Here is a 12,020-nt window from a genome sequence, read left to right on the forward strand (position 1 = left end):
TTTTTTTTTTTTTCCTCTTGCTACTTGCAGGATCCTCTCTTTGTGCTTGAGTTTTGAACATTTAATTATAATGTCTTGAGGTAGTCTTATTTGTATTGAATCTGAATGCAGATATGTGACCCTCTTGTACCTGGATATTTATGTTTTTCTTAATATTTGGAAAATCTTCTGTTTTTATTTCTTTAAATAAGCTTCCTTACAATTTGTTTTTTCTCTTTCACAAGTTCTTATAACTTGAACACTGGCTGTTTTGATGCCATTCTATAAATCCCATGAGCTTTCTTGACTCCTCTTTTCTTTTAATCATCTAACTGTATATTTTCAAAAGGCATCTCATTTTATATTTTCAAAAATCCTATTTTGAGGTGAGATATTTTTCTGTGCTTGATAAATTCTGTTGTTAATGCATTCTACTTCATTTTTCATTTTATTCACTTATTACATATTCATGATATGTTTGATTTTTTTTAAGTAATTTCAATTTCCATATGAAGTTACTAGTCTGGGTCATTTATTGTTTACCTGATTTTGGTAAATCATTTTTCTGTATTATCTTGAAGTATGCAGAGCTTTCTCAAAGTGATTTATTGATCACATCAAATAGAACCTCTGGCACAATGTCCTCAAAAATGTTTGTCACATGAACGCATAAGTGAATATTCAACTTCTTAATAGACATATCCATCTGCATGTGTGATGGGCACATCATAAACACTATGGCCACCAGCGAGGTGATTATTTTTCCACACAGCTCGTTCTCCACTTGTGCTTGAACATCCATTTTGTACCTATTTTCTGATTTTCCTTCCTCTCCTTCCTCTCCTTCCCTCCTTCCCTCCTTCCTTCCTTCCCTCCTTCCCTCCTTCCTTCCTTCCTCTCCTTCCTTCCCTCCTTCCTTCCTTCCTCTCCTTCCTTCCCTCCTTCCTTCCTTCCTCTCCTTCCTTCCCTTCCTCTCCTTCCTCTCCTTCCTTCCTTTCCTCTCCTTCCTTTTTTGACAGGTTCTTTCTCTGTCGCCCAGGCTTTAGTGCAACGGCATGACCTCTGCTCACTGCAACCTCTGCCTCCAGGGTTCAAATAATTCTCTTGCCTCAGCCTCCTGAGTAGCTGGGACCACAGATATGCACCACCATGTCCTGCTAATTTTTGTACTTTTAATGGATATGTTTTCACCATGTTGGCCCAGCTGGTTTCAAACTCCTGACCTCAGGTGATCCAACACCTCAGCCTTTCAAAGGGCTGGGATTACAGGCATGAGCCACTGTGTCTGGCCCTGATTTTCATTCTTACTGTGTAATCAGTTTTGCTATTTTCCATTGCCTCGGAGACAAACTTTCAACCTTTTAGCCTAACACACAACAGGAACTTCTGTGATATTTTTCTCAGCCTACCAAAGTGGAAACTAAGGTGAAAAACCAGAATTATTAAAAGCGTTGTCATTGCCTATGCTTTAAGTTAAGGAAAGAGAGGTAAGAGACAGATTGAAATGGGTGCTCTGTCTTGTACTGTTCCATGCAGGCAGACAGGTGTTTACTGAATTTAGCATGAAGAAACAGCACTCAGAAACCAAACTACTCTTGAAAGGAGAGAAACACCAGTTCTTATTTGTATTTCAATATCATATCCTAGCTGAGACAACGAAAACATAAAGTTACATGCTTAGTGTGAGGGAAAAAACCTTAAAATTTTGTACAAATAATCTGTGAAAATAATTGAGAATTATGTGAAAAATATGACTTTAGATATATAATTTATTTTTATTTTTATTTATTATTATTATTTTAGAGATGGGGTCTTGCTCTGTCACCCAGGCAGGAGTGCAATGGCACAATCATAGCTCACTGCAGCCTTAAACCCTGGGGCTCAAGCAATTCTCTGGCCTCAGTCTCCCAAGTTGCTGGAATTACAAGCATGAGCTACTGCGCCCACATAATTTATATGGACAGCACAACTATCAAAATGCCTCATTAGGGGATGTAAGAGCTTGTGAGAACCTCTGTTTTTTTGTGAAACTTAGCATAATCTGGCACAAGAGACATAGTAGCAAACATTGACAAAGGAACATTATAAAAATCAATACGTATCAATAACTCACAGGAAACTGGTACTGAAGACATAAATCATATGGATGTGAGAACAACAAATATGATTCAACACATTTCTCAAACTTCTGAGCTCAAGTCATCTGCCCGCCTCAGTCTCCCGAAGCGGTGAGATTACAGGCGTGAACCACTGCGCCTGGCCGATTTAATACATTTCTGACAAAGGTAGCACAACTTAATTTACCTGGAAACGTTGTTGCAACATAACATTTAAAATTCTCTAATTTAGCTTCAGTCTTGAACTTGACCTTCAGGATGTAAATGTTGCCAAACTTGTTCTTGAGATGCTGAGGGCTGCCCAAGCACATGAACTTCCCCTGCACCATGATGGCAAGACTGGTACAGAGGGCATCACATTCCTCCATACTTGCAAAACAAAAGGGGCAGAACGTTTTAAGGGTAAAAATAAAACATTCTCTTTTGGAGGACATTGTGTAGTTCAATCAGAGCCAGAATTTTGTGACCCTATTTTCAATTGGAAGTTGTATTTTTCCAACTATAAAGCTCATAGCTGGGAAGTGGAAATTTTTCAAATGAAAAATAATAGAGTGCCCTATTTTCAAACAGAGCAGTCCTGTCTTTTCCTCACTTTTTTTTTTTAACTTGATGAGGATTTTTAGCCATTTGATTTATTAGGATTAGCATGAATCCTAATTCCTAATGAGGAGCTAACATACTTAGGCAAGTTTACTGTACAATACTATCCACCAGGCCTAAATAATTCCCTCTTATAGCCACTAAAACTCTTGCTAACCCTCAACCAACCCTTCTGATGAGCCACACCTGTGGGAGGTTATAACGATGGCTTTTCCACTTTCACGTGTCTTTGTCACCATGTCCCAGAGCCGGCGTCGGGCTACTGGGTCCATGCCAGTTGATGGCTCATCCAGGAAGATGACTGAAGACCTTCCCATTAGGGCAATAGCAGTACTCAGCCTACGTTTGTTTCCTCCACTTGATGGCCAAAGAAGGAGAGAAAAAGTGGGAGAAGAAATGGCTATACATATCATTATGTATAGGAAAGAGTTAGTACAAATTTCCCAAATGCTGAGAGTCCCAGCAAACACTTAACCTGAACATCCACAGTACTGATTAGATGTGACTTTGATTAGGTATCAGGCCAAATTACAGACAAGTGTATCAATTCATTTTGAGATATAGAGGAGTGATTTTATGTAATTAATTTTGGGAGTATTATCAGCGGCATTTATTTACAAGTTCTTAGAGTGGTATGGTTTCCAAGTCACATAAATCACACATAATTCAAAGGGCTACATTCCCCCTTACTTGGTAGACAAAGAACTATAGGGACACTAGGAAGAGGAGACATTCCTTTTTTTGAGGTTCAGAGGATACAGTTCAATCAGAACCAAGGCTCTGAGTTTCAACTCTACAAAGGGAAGATGTGGAACTGTATTGATTTGCCTTATTACTAGTATCTGAAGCCTAGCAAAACATTAGATGGTTTCACAAGTAGGTAATGTGGGAAGAGGAGCTTAGGTGGAGCTGTAAGCTTCATGTCAAACAGCAAGGACAAAAGAAAGTATCTCAATATTAGCAGCATCAACAAAAAAGAGCAGTAGCATAGTGACTCACCTGTAGGTGTGGATAAGCTTGTCAGCATGAGACTCCAGGTCCAGTGAATTCAACCATTTGTTCACATACAGCCCAATCTGGGGCTCAGAGACTCCCCATATTCTGGCATACATAACCATTATTTCCTGAGCAGTCATATATTCCAGCAAGGCATCAAACTGAGGACAATAGCCAATTCTTGACCTCACCTAATAACAAAAATTGCCTTGAGTATAGACCCAAGTCATCCATCCCACTACACACCCACTTATGAGACAGCAAACCTGCAGCCCTCCAAGCCCTGCTTCTAGGAGTCCCATCAAGATTATTATTATTATTATTTTTTGTAAAGGGCTAAAAAATTACACTGTCAGACCTATAGTAGGACTTTGGAATAATTGCTTCCATAATTCAGTTTTAATGATCTTGGGGATAAAGAAGTTAGAAATAAAATTCTAGAGCCACTCTGTTTGGAGGACTATTAGAATACGAGATGCTGTTGATTAGGAACTCCAAGGAGCATGGCCACCATGATGTTTTGGCTTTGTTTAATCTGTAGAGCCATATGTACATCTTGTTTCAGAGTAAAGCTGAACCAGAAGCAAGGCCTTTCTGCACTCATCTCGAAATCAGAGACTGCAATAATGTTGCTTTACCAATTAGTCAAACCCTCGTGCTGATTTACATTGAGGTGCATAGCCTAAGATCCAGAGAAAAGCCTATCAATTTAAATTAAATCAAATTACTAATTAATTTATAGTGTTTCCAAACTATTCGTGCCCCCTAAACTCCTGGCATGGCACGAGCCTCTGCCCCTCTGTTTGAAGTGATAGGGGCTTTAAAACACAACTGCATGTATAAAGAAATTTAGAAAGTAACCACACATGCTCAGGAAAAGACACAGACTTGTCTTCGAAGAACTCAGTTTCATACCCCAGGCTGATCCTAAGCACAGAGACAGCCTACAACAATCCAAAAAACAAAAATAAAAAGTAACAAACAACAACAAACCTAGGAGAATGAGGAGAATATAATTTCCAGAATTATCACTTTATTAGAGTGGAATGTCTAGTTTTTAATAAAACTCAAAGCACACAAAGAAACAGGAAAGTATGACCCACCAAAGGAAAAAAAATGAATGAAAACCGTTACTGAAAAAGACACGAGGGCAGATATACTAGAAAAATACTTTATGTCTTAATGATGCTTTAAAAACTGAAGGAAGATGTGGAGGAAGTCAAGAAAATGATGTACAAACAACATGTAAGTATCAATAAGGAGGCAGAAAATTTTAAAAGGAAACAAAAAAATTCTACAGTTGGAAAGTACAATAACTGAAATAAAATATTAACTAGCAGGATTTGAAAGTCACATTTGAATAGGCAGAATAAAAAAATAGTTAACTTGAATATAGGACAATAGCAACTATTGAGTCTGAGGAACAGAAAGAAAAACAATCAAAAAAAAAAAAAAAAAAGAAAAGAAAAGAAAAAAGATTAAAGAAATGTGAACAGAGCCTAAAGGAACTTTGGAACACCATCAAGTGGACCAATATATACTTTGTGGTATTTAAGAAGGAGAAGAAACAAAAGGGCAGAGAGATGATTTGAAGAAATAATAATTGAAAACTTCCCAAATTTGATGAATATAAACATCCAAGAAGCCCAATGAACTCTAAATGAACTCAAAAAGACCCATACCAAGACATGTTATTATCAATTTGGCAAAAGCCAAAGAGAGAGAATCTTGAAATTAGGAAGACGGAAGCCATAGATCACATTAAAAAAAAAAATCTCTGAGCAGATATCAGAAACTTCAGCAGTCAGAGGCAATGGGCTGAACCAGAAGCAAAGCCTCTCCTTATCCACCTTTAAAAGTGTTAAAAGAAGTAAACTGTTAAACAAGAATCTTGCATCTGGCAAAACTATTTAAAAGTGAAGAAGAAATTAAGACATTCTCAGATAAACAAAAGTTGATGGAGTTTGTTGTCAATAGACCTGTCCTGTAGAAAATGCTCAAGGAAGTCCTACAAGGTGAATGAAAAGACACTGGACAGTAAGTTAATGTCATATGAAGTAAAGATCTCAATGAAAGTAAATACAGAGAGAATTATAAAAGCTAATATTATTATAACAAACATTTGTTACTCTACATTTTGTTTTCTAGGTAATTTATAATTTTAATGCATTTAAAATAATTATTGCCGGGCGCGGTGGCTCAAGCCTGTAATCCCAGCACTTTGGGAGGCTGAGGCGGGTGGATCACGAGGTCGAGAGATCGAGACCATCCTGGTCAACGTGGTGAAACCCCGTCTCTACTAAAAAATACAAAAAATTAGCTGGGCATGGTGGCGCGTGCCTGTAGTCCCAGCTACTCAGGAGGCTGAGGCAGGAGAATTGCTTGAACCCAGGAGGCGGAGGTTGCGGTGAGCCGAGATCATGCCATTGCACTCCAGCCTGGGTAACAAGAGCGACACTCTGTCTCAAAATAAAATAAAATAAAATAAAATAAAATAAAATAAAATAAAATAATTATTTATGTTTTGGTCACATAATGTATAAAGATGTAATTCTGTGACGTCAACAACTGAAAGGGGTAGTGATGGAGCAGAGTTTTTTATGTTACAGAAGTTGATATAAATTCAAATTAGTATTACAACATTAGTATATTAAATGTAATCTGTCTGGCAACTACAAAGAAAATAGTTACAGAATACGTACAAAAGAAAATGAGAAAGGAATTAATATGTTTTACTACAAAAAAATCAACTAAATACAAAGGAAAATAGTAATGCTGGCCAGGTGTAGTGGCTCACACCTGTAATCCCAGCACTTTGGGAGGCTGAGGTGGGTGGATCACTTGAGGTCAGGAATTCAGGACCAGCCTGGCTGACATGGTGAAATCTATCTCTACTAAAAATGCCAACAACAACAAACAAATTAGCCTGGCGTGCTGGCACCAGCCTGAAATCCCAGCTACTCAGAAGCCTGCGGCAGGAGAATTGCTGGAACCCAGGAGGCAGAGGTTGCAGTGAGCTCCGATTGTGCCACTGCACTCCGGCCTGGGTGACAGAGAGAGAATCAGTTTCAAGAAAAAAAAAGTAATACAGGAAATTTGGGATAAAAAAGCTAGAAGGCATACAGAAAAAATAGCAAAATGATGGAAATAAGTTTCTCCTTATAAATAATTACTTTAATTACAAATAAACTCTCCAATCAAAAGACAGAAATTGGCAGAATGAAGTTTAAAAAAAATGACCCAACTAGATGCCATCTCCAGGAGACTCACTTTAGATCCAAAGATACAAGTAGACTGAAAATGAAAGGATGGCAAAAAATATATTTCATGTATTTAGTAATCAAGTGGGGTGTAGGGGTGGCTACACTAATATCAGATAAAATAGACCTTAAATCAAGAAAATTTAGAAGTAGCAAAGAATATTACATATACATATTTTTTGAGACAGGGTTTTGCTCTTGTCAACCAATCTGGAGTGAAATGGCATGATCTTGGCTCACTGCAACCTCTGCCTCCCGAGTTCAAGTGATTATCTTGTCTCAGAATCCCAAGTAGCTGGAATTACAGGCACTCACCACCATGTCTGGCTAATTTTTTTTTTTTTTTGTATTTTTAGTAGAGACAGGGTTTCGTCATGTTGGCCAGGCTAGTCTTGAACTCCTGACCTCAGGTGATCTGCCTGCCTCGGCCTCCCAAAGGGTTGGGATTACAGGCATGAGCTGCTACTCCTGGTCTAAATATTAAATATGAATAAAAGGTTCAATTCAGGATGAAGATATAAAAAGCATAAACATTTACACGCCTGATAGCAGACCATGAAAATAGATGAAGAAAAACAACTCTAAAATAATAGTTGGATATTTTAATATCCTACTCTGGTAGCAACCAGACAGAAGATCAAAAAGGAAATAAAGACCTTAAGTAACACATAAACCCAATGAGATCTAACTAACATATGCAGAACACTAATCAACAAAACGGAGTACACATTCTTTTCACGGGCACATGGGATATCTTCCAGGATGGACCATATTTTAGGCTACAGATTAAATCTCAGTAGATTTGAAAAGATAAACCATCTTTCCAACCATGACTGGATGAATTTAGGTATTGTTAATAGGAGAAAACCTGGGAAATTCACAAATTTGCAGATTTACATACTCTTAAATAACCAATGGCTAAATGAAGAAATAAGGGAATTTAGAAAATGATTAGAGATGAGTGAAAACAAAACACTACATAAAAACTCATGGGACCCAGCAAAAGCAGTATTCAAGGGGAAATTTATAGCTATGTTCTGTCCTTGGAGAAAATAGTCAGCACTGCCCCAAAAGTAGTGGCTGACAAGTTCTTACAATGGACTGCCCTAAGTCACACTGAGGTGGGGCCAATTGGCATTCCAAAGAAAGAAGTACTAGAAAACAGTCCAAAACATTTATTAGGAAAATTCATATATAAGAGTTGTGGTTGTCCTTGTGACAGATATTAAGAAAGAAGATGTTCTACCTGGGTATGGCTATAAAGAGGGAGTTGGTTTAGAGTCTGAATGAGTATTTAAATAATTTTGCTCAGGACCAGGGCTAATTTCTATATGTTTAGCAAGATGCTTGACCTTTCAGTTTTGGGCAACAATTTAAACAACTTTATCAGTGTCTTGGAACGTTCCTTGGTAGCTTCCAGGCTCTGGCTTGGGTCCATGCCTGTAGGGGAAGGCATAAAGCTGATCCTGAGCAGCAACTCAGGTTGGTCAAGGCACTCTGTTTTCTCAAGTCAGGACAAAGATAGAAAACAGGGAGAAGTAGGGGGTCATGCAAGCTACAAATTCTTACATTAAAAAACAAAGAAACAAAAATACACATGGAAACCAGCTGTGTGACTCCTGGACGTAAGTCAACCTTCCATTGATTCTGGTACCATGAAAAAGTGATGAATTCATGCAGAACTTGCTACTTCTACATTAAACAAGCAGTGACACCCCTGCATTTAAAATTAGATCTGCGAGTATATCATGAGTCATAGCTGCCGCTCAGCATGTCTCTGAGTGGGAAAAGCCACCAAATATCAAGCACAAAGTTTAATGATATACATAGATTTGAACTAGTTTGGACACCAGTATGGCCTTCTATGTAATATCTTCATAGCCCTGACTAGGAGTTCTTTTTCCCTATACTCCCATATCTAGATGGTGCTGGAGATCAAGTAATTTCTTGTCTCTTGACTCTACTATAACCACCATAGCAACCATCCCATTTTTTTTTCTCCAGGCAGAGAAAGACAATACAACAACAATGATAAAAAAAGGCAGCATCCTAGCGAATTATAACCATGACCCAGTTCTATATCCCTAAAGATTGACTCAGTCAGGTTGCTTGGACCCTGACTTCTATTTAGAAGAGATAGCTGCATTTGATATGAAGTCAGGTCTCATAGTCAATACAGATTCTAAGAAGCTTAGTGGTAATGTTGTGGTATTTCCAAGTTAATCAAAGTGAGTTTCTCTATGGACTTATCTCTTCTCTGGATTTATTTTCCTCTTCTTAATTTTTATTGAATTTTTATTCATCTATTCTATTCATATTATATAAGGTATAGGGAAATATGTTTAATAGACTGATATATTTTTTCTTTAAAAAATTAGTTACATTTCTATACACTAACAAAACCACCAAAAGGAAATGAAAAAAAAAACCAATTTAATTTATATAGCATCAAAAAGAATAAAATGCATTGGAATAGACTTAACCAATAAATTAAAAGTCTTGGACACTGAAAACTATAAAAATTGCTGAAAAATTAAAGAAGACATAAAGAAATAGGAATACATCCCACGTTCATGGATTGAGAGAATTACTATTATTGTTACAAACAATCTATAGATTCAATGTAATGTCTATCAAAAATCCTGATAATATTTTTTTTGCATAAGTAGAAAAGTGCATCCTAAAATTCACATAGAACCTTCAGGAACCCAAACGGCCAAAATAATCTTTTGAAAAGGAAGGATGAAATTGGAGGACTCACACTTTATACATTCAAAACTTACTGAAAAGTTTCAGTAATAAAAACACAGACATATAGATTAGTAAAATAAAACAGTGACCCAGAAACAAATCTTCAGGAAATGATCAACCGAATCACACATGGGTGCCAAGACAATTCAATAGGCAAAGGACAGTCTTTTCAACAAACGGCATTGAGAAAACTGGATGTTCAAATGAATAAGATTGATGTTGGATCCTTATCTTACATCACATACCATAATAAACTCAAAATGGATCAAAGACCTAATATATGAGTTAAACTATAAAACTATTAGGAAAAAATGAGGAATAACTTCATGACATTGAATTTACAAGATTTTGTGGATAAGACACCAAAATTACAGGCAACAAAAGAAACATTAGATAAACTGAATTTCAAACATTTGTGCACCAGAGGACACCAGAAAATGTAACCCACAGAGTGGGAAAAAATATTTACAAATTTTCTGTGAATTAATATCCAGGATATGTAAAGGATTCCTCCAACTCAACGGCAACAAAAACCAAGCAACCCAATTTAAAGTCATGCAAATGATTAATATAGGCACTTCTCCAAAGAAGATACACAAATGGCCAATATGCACATGAAGAAAAAATGCCCAACATCACTAATTGTTAGGGAAATGCAAATCAAAACTATAATGAGATACCACCTCACACTCATCAGGATGGCTACTATTGAAACAAAAATTAAGAAATGTTAGTGATTATATGGATAAATTAGAACTCTTGCACATTACTGGGTGGGAATGTAAAATGATACAGCTACTGTGGAATACAGTATAGAAGTTCTTATGAAAATGATCATAGAATTACTATATGATTCTGCATTCCACCTAGAGGTACATATCCCAAATAATCAAAAGCAGGGGCTTAAACAGATATTTGCATACCAATGTTTATAGCTGCATTATTTGCAAGAGCCAAAAGGTACAAACAACCCAAATGTCCATAAATGGATTGATGGATGGATAAACAAAATGTTGTATACTCATGCAAAGAAATATTATTCAGCCTTAAAACTAATGCTTCTTTTTTTTTTTTTTTTTTTTTTTTTTGAGATGGAGTTTCACAATTGTTGCTCAGGCTGGAGTGCAATGGCACAATCTTGGCACACTACCACCTCTGCCTCCTTGGTTCAAGCAATTCCTCTGCCCCAGCCTCCCGAGTAGTTGGGATTGCAGGCATGCACCACCATGCCTGGTAATTTTTGCATTTGTAGTAGAGATGGGGTTTCAGCATGCCGGCCAGGCTAGTCTTGAACACCTGACCTCAAGTGATCCGCCTGCTTTGGCCTCCCAAAGTGCTGGTATCACAGGTATGAGGCACTGCACCCAGCCAAACTAAATGAAATTCAAATACATAGGTGAACCTTGAAGGCATTGTGCTAGGCGAAGCATATCAGATATAAAAAGAAAACATTATATGATTCTACTTATGTGAGATACCTAGCATAGTCAAATTCATAGAGACAGAAAGTAGAACAGTAGTCACTAAGGAGTTAATGGAGGGAAGAGGAGTTGTTGAATGAGTACAGATATTTAATTTAGGTTAAGAAAATGTTCTGAAGATGAAGAGTGGTGATGGGCATAAAATAATGTGAATGTACTTAACGCCACTGAATTGTACACTCAGCAATGCTTAATATAATACATTTTATATTATGCTATATTATATTATATGTTTTACCACAGTAGAAAGTCAATGTAAAAGTTTTTTAAGGCCTGAATAAATGAAAATATTACCATCTATTACATAAAATATGATGAATATTTTAGAATAGTAGACTTGGAGAAATTTTCTGAGGTTTGAAAGAGTTCCCTCAGATTTACTGAACTTTGAATCAGTCCTTGTAAAAGGCCGATATTTTGCCCATATGCCTGTTCTCTTTTTAAATGTGATGCTTTATATGAACTATCTTTTTAATTCTCAATTTAGCTTTTGCTCCTTGGTACTAAATTCACTTAATCTTTTTCTCCATTATGCACAGTCAGGAGACTGGAGTGTTTTATGCCACGATTATGTTCACCAAGGGGATAAATGGTATGAACAAAGACAGGGGAGACCTCATGTTCCCTGACTTTTTTGCAAGGACCACCTTGTAGGAAGAGATCACCTCCTGCCATCATGTATCACTCCTTCCTCTGTTTCTTTAACTTCTCCCCTTCTAGTATAAATGTGATTGAGTTATTCAACCTATGAAATATTTTCTGTCCTTATAAAAAATCTGGGTGAATTATCATTCTTCATTTTGCCTCACAGTGAATCTTCTTCAAAGTATAATCCA

The 12,020-nt window shown here is 36.9% G+C and overlaps 1 protein-coding gene across 1 annotated transcript in view; it reads right to left on the minus strand.

Moving 5' to 3' along the window:
- The window catches only part of LOC101044186 (phospholipid-transporting ATPase ABCA3-like), a 68,853-nt gene that overhangs the window by 3,327 nt on the left and 53,506 nt on the right, over window positions 1-12,020 (minus strand). Inside the window, exons 12-14 of the mRNA XM_074383182.1 lie at window positions 3,696-3,883; window positions 2,883-3,053; window positions 2,284-2,465 (exon numbers count right to left, since the gene is read on the minus strand). Of these exons, the coding sequence (XP_074239283.1) occupies window positions 2,284-2,465; window positions 2,883-3,053; window positions 3,696-3,883 (541 nt within the window). The remainder of the gene's footprint in view (window positions 1-2,283; window positions 2,466-2,882; window positions 3,054-3,695; window positions 3,884-12,020) is intronic.

The sequence above is a fragment of the Saimiri boliviensis genome, chromosome 12 (genome assembly GCF_048565385.1).
Source record: "Saimiri boliviensis isolate mSaiBol1 chromosome 12, mSaiBol1.pri, whole genome shotgun sequence".
Taxonomy (NCBI): Eukaryota; Metazoa; Chordata; class Mammalia; order Primates; family Cebidae; genus Saimiri; species Saimiri boliviensis.